Source organism: Nannospalax galili, unplaced genomic scaffold, assembly GCF_000622305.1.
Source record: "Nannospalax galili isolate Female #2095 unplaced genomic scaffold, S.galili_v1.0 scaffold543, whole genome shotgun sequence".
Taxonomy (NCBI): domain Eukaryota; kingdom Metazoa; phylum Chordata; class Mammalia; order Rodentia; family Spalacidae; genus Nannospalax; species Nannospalax galili.
The window spans coordinates 2,152,247-2,174,297 of NW_008352270.1; the positions used below are offsets into that span (position 1 = coordinate 2,152,247).

Sequence of the window (22,051 nt, forward strand, 5' to 3'; positions counted from 1 at the left end):
TGAATTAAATAGTCATTCCATATTTTTTTTCTTTCTTTTCTGGGGGGGGGGTCTTTTGGAGACAGGGTCTCCCTGTAGCCCCAGCTGGCCTAAAACTTGCTATGAAGACCAGGCTGACCTCACCAAGATCTGCCTGCCTCTGCCTCCTGAGTGCTGAGATTAAAGATGTGTGCCACCATGCCTGGCTCTCATTTAATAATTTCTAAGGAAATCTGACTATAAACACACAGCATATAACTTGTAAGACTGTGGAAGAGGAAATATGAAGAGATGAAATGGATACAAGGGACCTAGGAGATGGCTTAGCAGGTCAAAGTCACCTGAGGACCTGAATTCAACCCCCTGGGACCCACATAAAAAGCAAGATGTAATAGTGTACATCTGTAATCCCAGACCTCCTACAGAGAGATGGAAGGCAGAGACAGAGAGATAACTATGCTGTAGCTCTCTGGCCAGGTAGCCTGGAGTATGCAATGAAGCAACAGAAACAGTGAGAGACTGCCTCAGCAACACAGACAGTGCCAGCGCCTGAAAGTTTTCTTCTGACCACCACGAGTGTGCCATGGTACACACACACATACACAAATAATAATTAATAATTAAAATAGGGATACGAAAAGACTAAAAATTAGAAGCAAAAACAAATTGAAGGCAAATCCCAAAATACATCATTAATTCTAATAAATGTAAATGGATTAAATGCTCTGGTTCTGTACAAAAAGTTTGACTATTAAGTATAAACCTGTTGATTTCAGTTAAATGAAAATGTTCTCCATATGTTAATGGGGATGATAATTAAAATATATTATCTAGCACATGATTCCTTGAGCTAGATGACTTTAGAAATAACTGAGTGCTTCTATTCCATTATACCAAGTAAGAGACCCACACCCTGTGTGGACCTGAGGAGGCTGAGTTACGGAATGGAATTGGGGAAGAGAAATTACCATTTGAATCATTCCATGTTGGAGAAGAAGTTGAAGATGTAAAATGCTCATATTCTCAAATTGGAAAAGCAATATACAAAATAATATACCTTATATTTATTGGTACTACAGTAGATTGTAAAGACGATCACAGTGATTCCTCCCACTCCTCTGTACGTATGTACCCCTTTGCAATGTAACATGGCTGGTCTGCTTCCTTGCTTAATAGCAGAGTCTATTTTCCTAAGTTCTATAGGAACAGAGCCAAGAGAAAAACTACATATCAAAGATGGATTTTATTAGATCGGCTTACACAATACAGTCTAGAGATTGAGAGCACAGAACCACTGTGCTACTCAGACTCTCAAACTGCTGACCTCTAGGGTCTGATTATGGTTGGAAGCCATGAGGATTTGGGTGGCTTACTGGACAAAAATAGAGAATGTCCGTTTTGTTTTGAATGTGACCTCTGAACATTCATAGGTTGGAAATTAAAGTTCCAAATTCACACACTTGTGGAATTTGGAGGTAGGTGGGGCCTGTGGGAGGTAATTGGGTCAGATGAGGTCAAGAGAGTGGAGTCCCCATAATAAACTTAGTGACTTCATAGGGAGAGGAAGGGAGACCTAGCCTCACATACCTGCTGTCTTACCATGTAATGGACCCAGCAGTGTTACGAAGCCCTCACCAGGTAGCTAATGATATGTTCTGGGGTTTCCTAGCCTTCCAGAACTGTGAGCTCCCTGCTTTATTTTTACATAAATAATTGTATCAGATACACAGTTAAAGACAGAGTAAGGCGAGAGAAGAGAACAAACAAAAAGCAAACAGTTCCGAAAGAATGTATTTTAAGACGGTCCTTGAGTGAAAGTGAAAATTGTGACTCACGAACTAAGGGCTTATTGTATTATATTTTATTTAAAAGTTCACACATTTCTCAGCATTTTTTCGGTTAAACTTAGAAGGGAAATAGTTTAAGTGTATGAAAGTATTCTTAGAAAAAAGAGAGAAAAGTTTGTGCTATTTAATTTTTTAAACATTTATTGATTTATGTGGAGGTCAGAGGATAACTTTCAGGGTTTGGTTCTCTCCTTCTACCACGTGAGTTCTAGGAATCCAACTCAGGTTGTCAGCTTTGGTGGCAAGTGCCTTTACCTGCTAAGCCATTTCACTGGCTTAGGTTTGTTTTATTCTAAGTACATGATGATGTTACGGTGGGGCTGACAGAGTGGTTCGGTTGATAATGTGCTTGTCTTCTGAGCATGAGGACCTGAGTTTCATCTCCAGGATCTTTAGTGCCAAATGGAAATTAATCCAACACCAGAGAATACACACAGGTGAAAGGCCCTATGAATGTAACAAATGTGGGAAAGCTTTTAGGTGTAACTCCCAGCTTCGGCAGCATCTGAGAATTCATACTGGGGAGAAGCCTTCAACGTTAATGCAAAACTGATGCAGCATCAGAGAATTCACACAGGGAAGAAACCCTTTGAGTGTAATGAATGTGTAAAGTGCTTTACTTCTAAAAGAAACCTACTTGATCATCAAGGAGCCCATACTGGGGAAGAGCCTCATCAATGTAAAGAATGTGGAAAAGCCTTCACTATCAATGCCAGGCACCAGTTAATACATGCTGGGGGAAAACCTCTCAAGTGTATGGAATGCAAGAACGCATTCAGCTGTAACTGACTATATTGTGAATGAGAGAATTCACACAGGAGAGAAACCCTTTCAATGCAAAGAGTGTGGAAAAGCTGTCCATGTCAATGCTCATTTAATTCAACATCAGAGAAGCCACACTGGGGAAAAACCTTTACAATGTGTAGAGTGTGGTAAAGGCTTCAGCTTTAGTTCTGACTGTATTATACACCAGATTGTCCATACTTGGAAGAAACCCTATGTGTGTAATGTATATGGCAAAGCTATCAGGTTCAGCTTCCAACTTAATCAGCACCAGAATGTCCATAACGAAGGCAAATCCTAATAGAAGGATGAAGAAAACTAAGGTTAATGGAAAATAGATCACGTATCATCAGTTATTATTTGGAAGAAAATTCCGAGAGGGGAGCGAATATGGCAGTCTTCATTTGCAAAGAAATATTTTGTTTATTCAATTTTTTTAAAAAATCAGGAATGGATGACCAGCTAAAAAGTTATATCTAAAATAACTTAGGTTTATACCAGTAACTAGTTAAGAAATATAATGAAGAAAACAGCCTGTTCCCAGCAGCATGAAGAAAGTAGTTTCTCTAGGAATAATTATTTTGTAGGACTCATGTGGAGGAGGAACATCAAAGGAAAGGAGGGGTGGGGAGAAATTCATTTATTTCTGTTTGATTTTTGACAAGCATGCATGACTTTTGTAAGGAGGAAATATAATAAACATTTCCTTCAAAAAGGAAAAAAAGTCAGATGTGGTAGCATGTATTTATAATTCCAGAATGTGGGAGGCAGGGACAGATGGATCCCTCAGGCTCACTGGCCAACCAGCCCAGTCTACTTCTTAAGGTCCAGGTCAGTGACAGACCTTGCCCCGCCCCACCCCCAAATTATCTACTATTATATTTTTTATAATCTCTTTGAAACAAATTCAAAATATTAACTTACCACAGATTTCGTGCAGTATCCCAAGGCAATTTCATAGTTAGTGCTTTGTGTCCGTGTTAATATATTTGGGCCATATTGTTCCACAATAATGTACAGACCAAGATTTTCTGGATAGACTATTTGTGCCCAAACTGTCAGGCTTTCTCCTTTGTCCAAAAAGTTAAAAGAACTAAAAACATTATTATGAAATGCCATGTATGGGCATCTGTCTTTTGTTTTGTATGTTACACTTTTTATTTCCAGAAATAAGGGATATTCATGTGTTTTTACTGTGAAATTGTCAAAGAAATATATAATATATATTTGAGCAGCTTCGCTGAAGAGCACTGTGGATGGTACTGTCTCATTTGACCATTGATGCAGCTTAATTACATCACTAATGCTAATCTTGGAAAAGAACATCACATTATTTTCCATTTTTACCAAAATAGAACCTTGATAATCTGGAAAAAAAAAGAGAGAAAAGTTTGTGTTATTTAATTTTTAAAAAGCATTTATTTAGGGGCTGGAGAGATGGCTCAGTGGTTAAGAACACTGGCTGTTCTTGCAGAAGACCCAGGTTCGAATCCCAGCACCCACATGGCAGCTAACAACTGTTCGTAACTCTGGTTCCAGGGGATCTGACAGCCTATTCTGTCCTCTGCGGGCATTGCATGACACGGGTGCACTTACCTACATGCAGGCAATACATGCGTGCACATAAAATTTAAAAAATTATTTTAAAATTTTAAAAATTATTAAATATTATTAAAAAACATTTATTTAGTGTGTGCTTGCCCACACATGTGCTATCACACATGTGTGGCGGTCAGAGGACAAGTTTCAGGAGTTTCAGGAATTGGTTTTTTTCCTTTCACCATGTGGGTTCCAAGGATGGAACTCAGGATGTCAGGTTTGGTGGCAAGTGCCTTTACCTGCTAAACCCATTTCACCAGTCCAGGTTTGTGTTATTTTAAGTAACCATAAATTATGCTGTTTTACTGAAGTCTACTTTTAATAAAAACAATTTCTTGTACAATCACCATATACCTTGAGAGTTTGAGAGTAAGCACAAATGCCCAACTTCACACTCATTTGAGAACTTCTTGCCTCCTGAACGCATTCCCCTTGGTGTTCACTATGTCATTTTTATATACTGTAGCCTTTACCCAGGAAAGAAAGAGCTGGGTTTAGGGTTTTAAGTAATAATTGCGAACATGACAAGAATAGGCCCCTTAGGAAGGATGGTGTTACAGGTCAATCTGTTTCCCTTGACTTCATTTGCTGACGTCCTCACCCCCACTGTCACTATATTGGAAGACAGAGCCTCAGGAGGTCATTTAAGTTAAATAAGACCATAAGCAAAGGATGCTAATCTGTTGGGACTGGGGTTCTTGAAGGAAGAGGAACGTACCCTTGGGGAGCTTCTCTCTCTCTCTCTCTCTCTCTCTCTCTCTCTCTCTCTCTCTCTCATCTCTATCTCTCTCTCACACACACAGGAAAGAAGGTTCACATAAGGACACAGTGAAGAAGGAGGTATCTACAAGGAAGTAGAGACCTCACTGGAATCCAGTCCTAATAGTGCCGTGATCCTGGCCTGGCAGAAATGTGAGAGTATGTATGGTGCTGTTTAAGCCACCCAGCTTATGGTGTTAGGTGGCCATCTGAGCACAAGGACATATCCAACATATTCATAGCTGGGATGAAGAAGTGGGATGAGGATTATGAGTGATGTAATGCAGAACCCATGTTTTCAGCCTCACTTAGGAGGTAGTGACCAACTTTCTCACCCTGACAGAGTGCTCTGCCTAAGACAGGGTAGGTCAGAGAGGGCATATCAGTAGGCTTTTTGGCTCTGTTGCTGTATCTGTCCAATGAGCAGTTGGGCTTGCTTATTTTATAGCTTCCTTTCAAGATAACTTTCTTTTGTAGAGTCTCTAGATATATGCCTTTGGTATGTTTTAAAAGGCAACACTTAGAGATGACTGATTAACAAGAGGAAGGTGGATTCAGGCAGTCAGGTGTGTGTGTGGTGCTCAATGCCCCTTACATTTTAATAAATTACCATAAATCATATATAAGTCAAAGTTGTATAATCAGAAACATAGGCAATAGTGCTAAAGGTAGAGGAAACACATGGGAGGAGGTGAAATATAGATCTCTTTGGTGAATGAATGTTAGGCATATTAAACTATTTCATTCACAAGCCTGACTTGTTCTGTTTTTAAAATATTTTATTATTTTTATTTTATGTGTATAAGTGTATTGCCTGCATGTGTGTAAGTGCATCCATGTCATGCAATGCCTCTGGAGGTCAGAAGAGGGCGTCAGATTCCCTGGAACTGGAACTATAGATGTTGTTAGCCACCATTTGAGTGTGGAAATCGATCCTGGGTCCTCTGCAAGAGTAGCCAGTGCTCTTAACTGCTGAGCCATCACTCCAGTTCCTTGACTTGTTCTCTTGACAGACAGCTTTGTCCATGCTGCATTTTCAGCTTGGGGTGCAACCTTATTCATCTAGAGACCTGCTTTCTAATTCATATCTGTGTGCTGCCCTGCTTTTTGTTTAGTACTACTCCTACAGTTCATTTCTTCCACTTTTAAAGTTCTGATCCTATAAGTCTGGATTAGTGGTCCTGCCATGAGTTCTCACTGGTCACGTGCTGATTTAAAATATTATTAAATGATTTTAAAGATAAAAACAAAGAATGCTTTAGGAGAATACTTCATGGGACATCTAGTTGGATACAGCCTTTGGAGAGAAAAAATCATAGTCTTATGTTTGTTGATAGCTTTCAAAAATGTGTGTGTGTGTGTGTGTGTGTGTGTGTGTGTGTATCTGTGTACACATAGTCATGTGAGAATGGGCATACACGTGCCATGATACTTGTGTAGCAGTCAGAGGACAACCATGGGTGTCAGTCCTAGCCTTCCATCTGATATGATACAGTCTACTTTCGATTGTCCCTTGCTGTGTATGCCATGCTAGCTGGTGCACAGCTTCTGGGACTATTCCGGTCTCTGCCTCCCATCTTGCCACAGGAACACTGGAATTATAGATGTACACTACTGTGTCCCGCTTCACATGGGTTTTTGTTTATAGCTTTTAATGAAGACAAAGAAGAGTGAAAATAAACATGTCATTAAAGAGCTAATCATGTCACTTAAGAAGCAGGGTATAGCCATGTGTGATGGCACACACTTTTAATCCTGGGCAGAGGCAGGCAGACCTCTGGGAGTTCCAAGTCAGCCTGGTCTATATATCGAGTTTCAGGCCAGCTAGAGCTACCTAGTGAGACCTAGTCTCAAAACAAAACAAAACAAAAACCACACACACAAAACCCCAACAAACAAGAAGCAGAGTTATAGAGAGGAGACATGAAGAACTGGTTATGGCAGGAGCTCAAATGAAGGAGCTAGATTTAAAAAGGAGATTTGAGAAATAAGTTGAATTATTTTCAAAGGAAAAAATAAAAAAGCAAAATGTTTTACAACAAGGGTAGGAAAGTGTAGGCAAAATTAAAGATGATAAATAACATATCATTATGGGTACACAAGAAATGTGAATGTTCAGATGGGAAACCTGTGCCAATAAATCAGAAAATCTAGACAATAGGGTTCCTAGAAAAAATGTGGTACAAACTTCTGAAGTTGACAAGTTGGTTGGTCGTCAGCAGAGGCTGGAGCAAGAGAAGAGGGTGAATTGGGAAACAGATGACCAATGGGCACTAAGTTACTGTGAGTTGGAGCAGAGATCTATGGATGCTAGAGGCAGTTAATAAAATGCACATTGATACTGAACTTTTAATTCAAAATACTAATCGTATGAATAGATATTGTAGAAGAATGGCCAAGAAACACAGGAAATGAGTTATGACCCATAATTTAAGAGACATGTGATAAAATGAGATTCACATCTTTCTCTTTGATATAGTTGGTAAATGTCAAACAGATTATATGAACGCAGGCATTTCTAAATGCTGTAGAGAAGTTTAGGTGGTGGCCAGCTGTGGTGGTTTGAATGAGAATGTCCCCCAGAGACTACAAGTATTTGAACATTTTATCCCCAGTTGGTGGCGCTGTTTTGGGAGGTCTTAGGAAGTGTGGCCATGCTGGAGGAAGCCCATCACTGGGGGCGGGCTTAGAGAGTTCTTAAGCCTTGCAGGATTTCCAGTCCTGCTCTGATGTTAGCACTTCAACCACCTCTGCCTCCATGCCTTGCCGCTATGATGGACTCTTGCCCCTTTGGAACTGTAAGCTAAATAAACTCTCCCTTTAATAAGTTCCCTTGGTCACAGTGTTTCTATCACAGCAACAGAAAAGTAACTAATACATCAACTTTGCCAGCTGCCCCGGCACTCCCTCGTGATCACTGAATCTCTTTGGCTTTCTCTCTTTGGCTTAATCTGTTCTTTGCAGTGCGGACTCCTTACACACCACATAACATGAAGGCAGCTTCTGACTGGCCATCTCACCCCACAAATCCATTGAGTTCTTGATAATTATGGTGATGCTTATTTATTTTGTTCTCTGAGTGCTGTAGTTCTTTGACTCTCTCTCTTCAATCCCTGCCATTCTTTCTTCTGCTTGGTCTCATCTACTGGTGATGCTTTCCACTGCATTGTAAAATTGACTTCCTGGGTTTTTAATGTCCAGTGTTTCTGTTCGAATCTCACTTACCCTGTGTGCTTTCTTGCCCAGCTCCCCTACTGACTTCTTCATTTCATTTATTTGATTGTTTGAATTCCTTTTAAGATCACTGATGTTTTTTAAACTAGAGTTTTGAGCCCTTATTTGGCATTTCAACCTTTCAGCATCCTAGGCTCAATTATCGAGGTGTTTTGAACTTTTGGAGGAACCATGTTTTCTTGCTTTTTTGTATTTCTGGTGGTTCTGACTTGCAATTTGCTCATGTTTGGGGGTAGATACCTCTTCTGGTTTTATTTGGGGGGGTCTTCTTTAGCAAGCAATCTTCTCTTGACGGCTCAATCCACAGTAGCACTCAGAGGGGCGAAAATAAATGTCACAATAGTCACATCACCAAAACCAACCAATACAGAAACACAAGGAAAGTCAGAGAAAAATTACTGGACTACCAGGAACCATGGAGAAGAACATGGGAACAAGGATGCCGACTAAAGAGGAATTTAAAATTTAAGTGAAAGTGATAATAGTGAAAGTACTACTAGTGAATGTCTGAAACAAACGAAGGTAGTAGAGAGGGTAAGAAGAAAGAGGAAGTTGGAGGAGGAGGAGGAGAGATAGAGGCGAGGAAAGGGAGAGAGAAGAAAATATAAAATCTGATTATAAATTTAAAAAATACATAAATTAATTCGGATAAAGAGAAATAAGAAACAAGAACATAAAAGGTTTTGTTGGGCCAGGAGTGTTGGTGCACGTCTTTAATCTCAGCACTCGGGAGGCAGAGGCAGGCAGATTTCTGTGAATTCCAGGACAGCCTGGTCTACATAGTGAGCTCCAGGCCAGCTGGGATTACAGAAAGACCCTGTCTCAAAAAGACCAAAAAAAAAAAAAATGTTTTGTTAGGTGGTGCGTGTCTTTAATCCCAGCACCCAGGAGGCAGAGGCAGGTGGATCTCTGTGTTCAAGGCCAGCCTGGTCTACACAGTGAGACCCTTTCAAAAAAAAGGAAGTTTTGTTGTTGTTGTTTTAAGAATAGAGAAAGATTGATTACCTGCAGCAGATCTGGGGAGCACAGGGATTATTTTGAAAGCAATGCCTTGCCAGACCTCAAGGAAAAGAATCAGAATCAGGTCAGGAATACTACACATATTCACACAGGAAAGGACTTTAGGTAGCATGCATTTCTGAGCACGGTCAGCTTAAGGTTTCTTGTTCAGGAAGGGAAGATGACCAACACATTTTTGGGGACGTGCACAAATCAAAGTCATAGGACACTTGTCAAAAAGTTAAAATGGCAGGCAGAAATACTTGGGCTAGCTCAGCTTGATTCATAAAAACGATTCATAAAGATGGCAGGCAGGAAGTCTTAGGGAGAAAGATGTTAAGAAATGACAAATTGGAAAAGGCTCTTCCTGGACCCACAATATTGGCATTTGCCAGATGGAGGGGAGGCAGGAGGACTCTTGTTATTCCTGCTGGTCAAGCTGGTGCTCTCCATGGGATCAGGGCTTGGCAGGCCAAGGATCAGCTTCAGGGCTGCACTCATTTTTGAAGCCTCCCTTCTTTGTCACCAGGCACCTCTGCTGGCCACACTGAGTTTTGTGGGCTAAAGATCGGGCCTGTTACCTGTCATTCATTCTAGAAACCTGTCAGTTCTGTGAACCCAGAATTGGTTACATCTAAGCCTAAGGGAAGTAAGTCCCTGAGTGTCTTGGGAAGTGGGCAAGCAAAGTGTTGAGATTCAAGGGAGCCTGGCATTCTGCCTGCTGCTGAACTACCCTGTGGAAGGGAAGAATCTGGAAACCGAGCTATTCCCTGAACTGGAGCTCAGAGCTGTTAGCCCACATCGGCAGCAAGCCACATATGGCAGGAAGGCAGCTCCCAGTCACAGATTCAGGGGTGTTACTCTTTACAGTGATTCTCAGATGATGGGGCTTGCCACTTACTACTGGTCCTGCATAGCTGCAGTCCCCTGCTGCCTAAACTTCTCAGCATATCCATGTCCAGTCTCCCCACTGTGGTAGGCTGGTCCCAGACTCCTTGAATTACAATTGTGTCTTGTTTTCAGATCCTGAGGGTAGATTAGAGTCAAACAACAGGCCCTTTCTATGTACATTTTTGGTATTATTTTTTGAGACAGGGTCTCCCTAGTAGCCCCAGCTGGCCTAAAACTTGTTATGTAGACCAGGCTGGCCTAGATCTCAGAGATCCATCTGCCCTCGCCTCATGAGTGCTGGGATTAAAGGTGTGCACCACCATGCCCGACCTGATTCTCTGGGTGGTGAAGTTCACTGCCATCTGGCAGGGGATGGGGATGCAATGACGTTAACATGTCACAGACAAACTAATGTATATTGTGGGCTAAAGAGGATAGAGCTTGGATTGGCAACAGCAAAAAGATGATAGGTTTCAACTACACCTCTTAGATGGAGCCAACAGGAGTTACCAATGGATTGGCTGTGGGGTGTGAAGCAGTAGGACTCCAGGATGAGGTCAAGGGTCCTGGTCTGAAAGAAGAAAGACTGAAAGAAGACAATTGCTTTTTGCCCATGAAGAAAGGGGAAGGGGCAGACAGAGGTGGGGTGAGGAGGATAAGGATTTATTTTTGCATATTGTGCTAATTACTTTTCTGTTGCTGAGAGAAACCATTTTAAAGGAGAAATGACTCATTTTCTGCTCATGGTTTCAAAATATTCAGTCTGTGGTCAGCTGGCTCCACCACTTTGGGTCTGAGGTGGGGATGGTATGAGTGTGTGGAGGAAGAGGCTGTTTACATGCTGGGGAAAGAGAGGGAAAGAGAAAGGTGAAGAGGAGAGGAAGAGAAAGGGGTGAGCGGGAGGAAGAGGAAGAAGTGGAGAGGAAAGAAAAAAGAGAAAATAGAAAGGAGGAGGAGGAGGAGGAAGACAAAGGAGAAGCGGGAAGAGAGGAAGAAGAACGCCTGTTGCTGGCATTTTCCCTTTTTTATGTCGTCTGAACCTCCAGTCTATGGGATGTTGCTGCTCACTTTCAGAGCAGGCATTCCCACCTTAATCTCTGGAAATCCCTAAAGGCCTGCTTCACTAGTCTCCTAGGCTTCGAAGTCACAACGACAATCTTGATTAACCTTCACACAAATCCATCTCCCTTGTCAACTTGACACCCACCCTTAAACCAAAACAGTCCCCAACTGCCCCCAACCAAGGCTCATGTCCATCTTATAGTCAAAAACACATTCAGTCTGTCTCTAAGAATCCCCAGTCTTAAAAGTTTCAACACTGTTCAAACTCCCAAATTCAGGGGCTCCTCTGTGATTCAAGGCAAAGTCTTAGTGGTAAATTCTTAGCTGTAAAAATTAACAAACAAGTCATAGCCTTCTAAGACACATCAGCACAGAGTAAATATCCCCATTCCAAAAGGGAGGAATGGGTCATTGAAAAGAGAAATGGAGAAGCCAGCAGGACAAACACTGAATCCCGAAGTAACATACTCAGTATCTGAGGCGCATGTAGAAGTGGGATGTGGGCTCTGGAAGTCCAGGGCAGCTGTGCTGGGATGGCCTTGCAGTCTAACTGGCATGGCCTCCCTCTTGGTCCAGCTCTACTCATTAGCTGCAGTTACCCTTTGCAGACATTCCACATTCTAGAAAGCTGCAACATTGTGGGGTTGCCATTGAAGCTCAAGCTCCAGCCTTACACCCTCATGTATCACCTTTTAAGGGACTGCTTGCAGGGATGACAGCATTGTCACATTGCCTGGCCAAGCAGGCTTTCTTTTGGAATCTGGATGGAAGCCTTCATGACATCCTATCTCTTGCAGTTTGCCTGTACAAAATGGCATAATGCAGATGAAGCCAAGGCCTAGTGCCTGATTTGGGGGTAGCCAGGCTCCCCTGGACCACAGCCACATTGGCCTCTGAGCAACTATGTGGCTGAGCATGATGAAATGAATCCTGGGAAAACAACTTCTAAGGTAGTTCTATGCAAGCAGGGCACCCTGGAGACCCCTTTTCACAAAACAAACTCTCAAGTAATTTTATTCTTCATATCCTGCACTGGGTGGGGCCTAACTAGGTCCTGAGATACTCTTTCTTAATGCCCCAAGGCAAAGTACTTGGCTTCTATTTAATGGCAATAATCTCGTCAGAAACCAGGCCTTCCTCAGCCCCAACCTTACATGGATCTTTTCTGTCCAAACTACAAGTGTTTCAATTCTTTTTGCTCAGCTTTTTGTTCCTGGTTCTCACTGCAAACCCAATGAAAAGCAGCCAGCAAAAACTGTGGAATTTCCTTCATGAGATTAGTTAGCTTATTACCTTAAAACTGGCCTTCCAGAAAGTCTCCAGACATGGACTAGACAGAATGTAGCCAAGTTCTTTGCCAGAATGTAACATGAATATCCTCTTACTGGATTTCCAGTAGGATCATTCTTTCTGTCTGAAACCTAATAAACAGTCTTTACTGTCTACATTTCTAATGTCATCCTTGAATTCTGACTCCCACCAGAATTGCCCATTAAGTTCTGCTTACAGGGCTGGAGAAATGGCTCAGAGGTTAAGAGTACCTACTGCTGCTCTATAGGATCTGAGTTCTGTTCCCAGAACCCACACCGGGCGGCTCACAACTACCTGTAACTCCACTCCTGGAGATCTAATGCCCTCCTCTGGCCTCCTCAGGCACCTGCACTCAAGTGCACATATCCCTCCCCCATCCCCCACCCCTGCCACAGACATACACGTGAACATAATTAAAATAAAATAAAAATATCTCAAGTTCTGCTTACAGCATTCTAGACCTCCAGTCTGTACATCCAAACTCTTCCAAATCATTCCTACAAACCAGTTTCAGAGGCTTAAGAACCATAGTCATGTTTGGGTACAGCAATGACTCTACTTATCTGGTACCAATTTTCAGTTAGTTGCTTTCCTATTGCTAAAAGAAACATTTTGAAAGGAAGAATGATTTATTTTGGCTTACAGTTTCAGAAGTTTGAGTTCAACTGCCTCAATCACTTGGGCCTGAATTAGGCTGAGCATTCATGGTGGCAGAAACCTGTGAAAGAGGAAGCTCCTCACTTCATGGTGGGCAGGAAGCAGAAGGAAAACGCCTGGGCTCACTGGCTTTTTCCTTCCATCTCTTTATTCCACCCAAGACTCCAGTCTAGGAGATGTTTCGATGACATCTGGGCAGGTCTCCCCCTGCTTAGCCAATCCTCTCTCAGATACATTCTCACAGATATACCCAGAGCTGTATTTGACCAGTCTCCTTAGGCATCTCTCAATACCATTAAGAATAACCATTTTGGGGGCTGGAGAGATGGCTCAGTGGTTAAGAACACTGATTGTTCTTGCAGAAGACCTTGGTTCAAATCCCAGCACCCACATGGCAGCTAACAACTGTCCGTAACTCCAGTTCCAGGGGATCCATCAGCCTCTTCTGTCCTCTGAGGGCATTGCACGACCACGACACAGGTGCACTTACCTACATGCAGGCAATACAAGCATACGCATAAAAAAAAAATAACCATCTTGGACATGTTAACTGTGGGATGCCTGCTCCGTGTTCACACAAAGAACGGCAGTTGGAAATAGGAGTACAGACTTTAGACTAAGGATCATCCTGCAGGGCAAACTTGAGGATAACAGAGCTCAGAAGTCAGAAAAACAAACTCTGGAATACTTGGCTATTTAGAATTACATTGTGGGACAGGGCATGGTAGCACATGCCTTTAATCCCAGCACTCGGGAGGCAGAGGCAGGTGGATCTTTGTGAGTTCCAGGCCAGCCTGGTCTACATAGTGAGTTCCAGTGCCCTCTTCTGACCTCTGTGGTTATTGCATGCATATAGTACACTTCCGTATATGCAGGTAAAACTCTCATACACATAAAAATCAAGGCCAGCCTGGTCTACATAGTGAGTTCCAGGACAGCTGGGGCTACAGGATGTTTTCTTTAAATTCAATGGTTACTCTATCTTCTAACTAGATGCTCTGAGGATCAAACTTCTCATTTTTTTGCCTTTCTATAATGTTTTGTACATCACATCAGAAAGTGCAACAAAGGGGCCGGAGAGATGGCTCAGCGGTTAAGAGCACTGACTGCTCTTGCAGAGGACCCGGGTTCAATTCCTAGCACCTACATGGCAGCTAACAACTGTCTCTAACTCCAGTTCCAGGGGATCTGACGCCCTCTTCTGACCTCCTCATGCATTGCACAACATGGGTGAACTTATACACATGCCACCAATACATTCATACACATAAAATAAAAATTAAATAAAATTTAAAAAGTGAAACAAAGAGGAACTACTATTAACTGAAGGCGTATTAATATCTGCTAAATATTTTTCTGGGTCTCTATATAATTACTTATCTAATCAACAGACAAGTCCATTAATCCACATGATTTTAAGTCCTAGCTTTAGAGAAGTGTCTTGTTTATAGATTTGAATATAGGTCTAAATCTATGTTAGTTTATGGGTTGAGCTATGTCTCTCCAAAAAGATACCATAAAGTTCTAACCCCTAGGATTACTTTAGAATGTGGTATCTTTTGGAAATAGGGTCATCATAGATGTAGCTGGTTTAAGACAAAGTCTGCCCAGAGAAGGGCAGGCCCCTGATGCAAATGACTGGTTATGTCGTGTGTGTGTGTGTGTGTGTGTGTGTGTGTGTGTGTGTGTGTGTGTGTATGTGTGTGTATGAGTATGAAGTGTGAGAATATATATGTGTGCTTGTTCACGGGTGTGGGTGCATGTGTGCCATGACACATATGTAAAGGTCAGCTGCCAGAAATCGCCCTGTACCTTGTTTGAGGCAGGGTCTTCACTGGAATGCATAGTAGGCCAGCTGGTGAGGGAGCTTCTAGAGTTTCCTGTCTCTGTCTGCTGCCTCCCATCTCCTGTGGGTGCTCTAGGATTATAGACTCTTGTCCTACTGCATCTGACTCTAATGTGGGTTCTGGGGATCTGAAGTCAGGTCACCAGGCTTGCACAGCAAGTGTTTTACCCACTGAGCCATCTCCCCAGCCCTGGTTATGTCTTTATTATAGGTGGCCACATGAAAACACAATATGATGACAGAGGCAGAGACTGGAATGGTGTATCTGGGGGACAAGGAAAGGCAAGCACTGCTAGCAAGCCACCAGAAACCAGGAGAAGGCAAGAGAAGAGCCCCCGCCAGTTGGAAGAGGAACACGGTCCAATGGACACCTTGATTTCTGTCTTCAAAGTAGGACTGTGAAACAATACATATGTGAGGATTTGGGGGGTGGTGGTGGTATCTTCTTGCGACAGGGTCTCCCTGTAGCCCCAGCTGGCCTGGAACTTGCTGTGTAGACCAGGATGGCCTCAGTCTTACAGAAATCCCCCTGCCTCTGCCTCCCAAGTGCTGGGATTAAAGGTGTGTGCTACCACCCCTGGCTTTCATTATTATACCTGGCTTTAATATCTATGTTTTTAAGTCACCTGGTTCAAGGTACTTTGTTATGTGAGCTCTAGGAAGCCAATATATAACAGCACAGCACCTCTCCCTGACAAATACATAAACTGCTTAATCAGTATCTATTGACTGAGCAAAATGACGCTCTTGACTCTGCCACTCTGCCACATAAGAACATGGTTTAACATTAGTCTAACTTGAACTCTATTCAGTTTTAGGTGGTAAAGGTGCATCAGTAGCCAGCAAAAGCACCACATATTGGGACATTTACAGTTGCTATGTCATCCTATCATGAAACCTTTCATACTTTGAGAAGAATGGAGAGGGCCTCACCTAGAAGAATGTCATGAATATTGCTGCCATCTGATAAGAGTGACAGATCATCCTGTCCTGTAGATGTCTGTATAACTCCAATCTGGGTGAAATTTTGATAGCAATAGTATATCCTGTGTTTGTCCCACAGGATCAATTCTGGCAGTGCCGAGTGCAGAAAACGTGGGGTTAAAGTAGTGTTGATGGACACAGATAACTTAAAGTCTTGGAATGTCCATGTCATCAAGTCTTCATTATATATCACTATGTACATCTGTTTAGTGGTCGTACATGTGACACAATGACTTAACAGCAGGGCGAGCTCCTGGGGGTGTCCTGTGTACTCAACATATTGTATTGTCAGATCATTACTTAGCGGAAACTTTATACGAGTTTTCAGGCTTTTCGTATCTACTATTTTCACAAATTTCAGTGAAGAATATCCAAGGAAAAATTCGTCTTTTGTCCAGACTGCCATCATACTTTTTCTTTTTTCATTCTGGAAAAAAAAACAAACAGAAATATTCAGGATTATAGAATGGTCTAACAATTTCTGTCTTCCAATTAATTCCACTTAAAAATGAAAAGCAGAGAGGCAGTGAGTATAGCTCCATGACAGAGTACTTGGGATGCATGAGGCCCTGAGTTTAACCCCCAGCACCAAAAACAAGTAATTACTAAGGTTCAGTTTTCTTTTAGTATATTTTAGAATAATTCTTTAGTTACTGAAGTTCATTAAACACACGTCACATCACATATCATGAAAATAAATTATTCTATTCATTTTCTCACATATTTTCTGGCAGTAGGAAGAATAAGTCTTATTTTCCCTTAAATCTTTAAACATATCAGCCTTCTCTTTGCTTACGTATTGATCACTCTTGCCAGGCATGGTGATACATACCTGTAATCTCTGTATTTTGGAGGTTGTAAGAGGAATATTGTGAGTTTGAGGCCAGCTTGGGCTACAGAGTGAAATCTTGTCTTAAAACAAACAAACAGCAAACACCCCATAAAACAACAAGAAGAAAACAAAGAACAATAAAAAAGCTTTAATGTTAATTTATTTAATATTCATCTATTTTTATTTTATGGGTATTGAATGTTTTGCCTGCATTGGTAAGTGTACCATGTACATGCCTGGTGCCCATGGAGGTCAGAAGAAGGGCAGCAGATTGTCTGGAAAGTGAAGTTACAGAGATGCCATGTAGGTGCTGAGAACTGAATCTGCAAGAGCAGCAAGTGCTCTTAACCACTGAGCAATAACTCCAGTCTAAAGCTTTATTTTTTGAAAATCAGTTTACATCTATCTACAGGTTTTTATGACACCTAATTACTTAAAGCATAATAGTAACAATGTATTTGAGATTTATAACATATTTAGAAGTAAAATCTAAGGTAAGACTATATGATGAAAGATGGAGTGTAAATAGAGTAGCGCAGTTATAAGGGCTTACGATGCTGTGATACAGTATAGTATTGAATGCTGTGAGATAGTACAGTATTACATGATCCATTCGTAATAAGGCAAGAAAGGAGAAATGAAGAAGCAAAGAATCAATGGGATGGATAGAAAGTAAATGCTACTGCTGCGGGATGTGGCTCAGTGGAACGGCACTTGACCAGCATGCCTGAGGTTCTAGGTTCAGTTGCAGGGAATGACAAAAAATAAGTGCCAAAGTAGAAGTCCTTTTAAAAGGTTTACTTCATGTTGCTTATGTGTGTATGTATCTGTGTGAATGTATGAGCACATGTGTGTGGGTGCCCAAAGAGGCCAGAAGAGGGCAGACTACAGCTCTGAGTCAGATCTCTCAGAGCTACAGTCACATGCATTTGTGAGCTGCCCCATGTGGGTGCTGGAATCCAAACTCTAGTCCTCATGATTGAACAGCAACCACTGAGCCATCTTTCCAGCCCCCATGCCCAATAATCATTTAAAACCCAATCATAGCAACAGTTACACTATATTTAAGTATTCTCCAGTCAAAGGCAGAGACTGTCACCTGGGATTTTTAAAAAAAGCAAAACTTATGTCTATTAAATTTAATAAATATAGTTAATAAATCTATTAAATATTAAATATAAAGACAGAGCAACAGTGAAAGAGAAGAAAGACAAACACCATATACAAAAGAAGTATCTGAGGACTAGGGGCTGGGTGTGAAGCTCAGCCATGGAGTTGCTTGCTTAGTATGTGTGAGGTTCTAGATTTCAAAAGCACTACACAGCAAAAGATTTTAAAAAGTAAGGCTATATACAATCAAAGTAGAAGCCCCTTTACAACCATCGAGAGTTATAATGATGGATCGGACACACCAAAGTTTGGTGTAATGTGGAACCACGATGAAAAAAGCTGCTATAAATATTTTGTGATGTCTTAATTACTACAGCTTTTAAGATAAATACTGATACATAGTAGGAGAAAAACCTACTACCATATCCCCTCCCAGCCCTCCAGCCAGGTTCTTTTTTAAAAAAAAATTTTATTCATCATTTTTATTTTATGTGTATGAAATGTTTTGTCTGCATGTGTGTAAGTGTACCCTTGTTGTGCAATACCTGTGGAGGTGAGAAGAGGGCATTGGATCTCCTGGAACAGGACTTACAGATGGTTGTGAGTCACCATGTGGGTGTTGGGAATCAAACCATGATCCTCAGCAAGAGCTCTTAACTGCTGAGTCATTTCTTCGGCCCCCAAATTTTATTTTATTATTTTTATGTGTATGAGTGTTTGCCTGCATATATGTAAGTACACCTGTGTCATGCAGTGCCTGCAGAGGTCAGAAGAACGCATTGGATCCTATTGGAAGTAGGGCTCTGGACAGTTGTTAGCCACCATGTGGGTGCTGGGAACCTAACCGTCTGGAAGAGCGGCCAGTGCTCTTAACTGCTGAATCATCTCTCCAGCCCTCCAGCTAGTTTCTTAATGTGGAGATAGAAATATTTGATTTGAGACATTTCTTCTTAGAAAAGATATATAGATATTTATCCTAGTCTCCTTTCGAGTTGCCGTGACAAAATACCTTAAAAGCAACTTTAGAAAGAAAAGTTTTATTTGGCTGCTGAATCCAGATTACATGCAGTTATCACTGTGGGGAAGTCAAGGCAGGTGTTTGTCACACCCTCAGTGAAGAGCAGAGAGAGAATGAATGCTTGAAATTCTTCCAAGTGATTCTACATTGTGTCAAGCCAACAATTAAAACTAACCACCAGCCCTTTGCACCTCCGGGTGGCCCAGCCCCGCAGCTTCCTGGAGCCAGAAGCTTTCCTGGGTAAATTTGGCTGTGCCCACTGCCCCTTGACTCCGCCAGGCTCATTCACCCTCCCTGCTCCCCCACCCCATCTCTCCTTCTAGCAGGGGGCTGGCACATTCCCTGTTCATTTTTTTGTAAATATTTTATTTATTATTTTTATTTTATGTGTATGAGTGCATTGCCTGTATGTATGTGTGTGCACTCATGTTGTGCAATGCTGCGGAGGTCAGAAGAGGGCTTTGAATTCCTCTAGAACTGGAGTTAAGGATGGTTTGTAGCCGACATGTGGGTGCTGGGAATCGAACTCGGGTCCTCTGCAACAGCTGTCAATGCTCTTAACCGCTGAGCCATCTCGCCAGCTCCCAGAGTATATACTTTTTTTTTTTTTGGTCTTTTTGAGACAGGGTCTCCCTGTAGCCCCAGATGACCTGGAACTTGCTATGTAGAAAAGGCTGGCCTGGAACTCACAGAGATCTGCCTGCCTCTGCCTTCCAAGTGCTGGGATATACTTCTAAATATACCAAAATTTGTTGTATTGCCCAGAACATGATTAACCTTCCAGGTACATTTGGAAATACTCTTTTGCTTTTGCGGGGAGGTGTGCTCTATAAATATCAGTTTGAGCCACATGGCTGATAGTGTTGTTTTCAATAATCTTCTTGATTTTCTATATCTTTTTCAATTATTATTATTATTACTATTACTATTTTGATCTTTTTGAGACAGGGTCTCTCTGTAGGCCCATCTGGCCTGAAACTCACTATGTAGACCAGGCTGGCCTTGAACTTACAGAGATCCACCTGCCTCTGCCTCCCAAGTGCTGGGATTAAAGGCATGCACCACCATACCCGGCTTCTTTTTCAATTATTGAGAAGAGGTGTTGAAAGATCACCTCTTGATTTTATTTCTTCTCAAGGTTCTGTTACTTTTTGCTTCATGTATTTTGAAGTTCTGATATTATGTTCACAAATATTTAGGATTTTATACGTTTTAATAGACTCCATTATTAATAGGAAATGACCCTCTTAACCCTTACCAATAGTCCATGTTTTGAAATATATTTGGATAGTCTTCTAGCTTCTCTTCTGTTGGTGTGATAAAACACTCTGACCAAAAACAGAAGGGGAGAAAAATCAGGGCAGGAACTCAAGCAGGAGCTTGAAACAGAAACCGAGGAAAACTACTGCTTGCTGGCTCGCTCACAGCTCATGCTTAGCTAGCTTTCTTATATAGCCTAGGACCACATGCCCAAGGAACGGTGCTGCCCATGGTGGGATAGGCCCTCCTATATTGATGAAGAATCAAGACAATCCCTCACATACAAGCCCACAGACCAACCTGATAATTCCTCAACTGAGACCCTTTTTTTTTCAGGTGACTATAGGCTGTGTCTACTGGATGGTTAATGATAACTAGTAAAGATCTTAATGCAACTACCCTGTCTTATCTTCATTAATGTTTTTATGAATGCCTTCGTCCATCTTTTCACTTCTTTAATGTAGCTTCTATCAAGTTGAATCTTATTTAAAAAATACACAGTGGGATAATCTTTTCCTTTTAGTTGGAATGTTTATATCATGTATACTTAATATGATTATTTGTATGGTTTGGTTTAAATCTGTCATCTCACCACTTATTTTCTCCTTGCGCCACCAAGCCCGGCTAGGTTGTTTTTGATCATACAGCTGTAGTCCTTTCACTTGCCATTTTAGTGCATTGGAGCTGGTAGTACACTTGATCAGCCTCTCAAGGAGCTTTAAGTGATACTATGTTATTTATCACATAGTATAAGAACATTACAGGGACTGGAGAGATGGCTTAGCAGTTAAGAGCACTGGTGATTCTTGCAGAGGACCCAGGTTCAGTTCCTAGTACCCACCATGGTAGCTGGCAACCATCCATAACTCCAGTTCCAGGGAATCAGATGCTCTCTTCTGACCTCCATGGGCATTACATGACACAGGTGCACTTACATACATGCAGGCAGAACATTCACACACATAAAATAAAAATGATAAATGAAAAAAAAATTTTTTGGTCTTTTTTGAGACAGGGTCTTCCTGTAGCCCCAGCTGGCCTAGAACTCACTATGTAGACCAGGCTGGCCTTGAACTCACAGAGATCCGCCTGCCTCTGCCTCCCGAGTGCTGGGGTTAAAGGCTACCATGCCCAGCCTGAAATTTTTTTTTTAAATGAACATTACAAACCTCTACTTCTAATTACCCCCTTTGCTTTTGGTTACTATTTTGGCCATACATCCTATTTTTACCTGTGTTATTAACATTATGATTCATTGCTATTATCTATTTAAAATAGTTGTTTATGTTTTAAAATATTTTTATTACTTATTATTTTTCTTTTTTATGTGTATTAGTATATTGCCTGCATATATATAAATACAGCTGTGTCATGCAATGCCCAAGGAATTCAGAAGAGGCTGTTAGATCATCTGGAACTGGAGTTACAGACAGCTGTTAGCTACCATTGTAGGTGCTGGAAATTGAATCCGGGTTCTCTGAAAGAGTAGTCAGTGTCCTTAATTGCCCAGCCAGCTTCCTAGTCCTTCATTTATCTTTTAAAAGGAGTTAAGTAATAAAAATATTGCACATACAAACTTATAGTAGTTGTTTCCAGAGTGGCTTACTTCTTGTGGAGATCACGTAGCATTATTTTCCTTCTGCTTGAAGAGCCTCCTTTCATGAATTTATTCCAGTATAGTAATAGAGGTAGTGAATTGTCCCAGCTTCTAAATGTCTAAAAGAGAAGATGGGTGTGGTGGCACTCACCTTTAATCCCAGCACTCAGGAGGCAGAGGCGGATAGACCTCTGTTGAGTTCCAGGCCAGCCTGATCTACATATTGAGTTCCAGGCCAGCTGGGGCTAAAAAAGATAAAAAGAAAAAGGTTTTATTTTCCTGG

The 22,051-nt window shown here is 41.5% G+C and overlaps 1 protein-coding gene across 1 annotated transcript in view; it reads right to left on the reverse strand.

Moving 5' to 3' along the window:
• Catspere (catsper channel auxiliary subunit epsilon) overlaps positions 1 to 22,051 on the reverse strand; it is a 95,910-nt gene that overhangs the window by 55,358 nt on the left and 18,501 nt on the right. Inside the window, exons 5-8 of the mRNA XM_008849187.1 lie at positions 21,778 to 21,887; positions 20,170 to 20,239; positions 15,901 to 16,378; positions 3,534 to 3,976 (exon numbers count right to left, since the gene is read on the reverse strand). Of these exons, the coding sequence (XP_008847409.1) occupies positions 3,534 to 3,976; positions 15,901 to 16,378; positions 20,170 to 20,239; positions 21,778 to 21,887 (1,101 nt within the window). The remainder of the gene's footprint in view (positions 1 to 3,533; positions 3,977 to 15,900; positions 16,379 to 20,169; positions 20,240 to 21,777; positions 21,888 to 22,051) is intronic.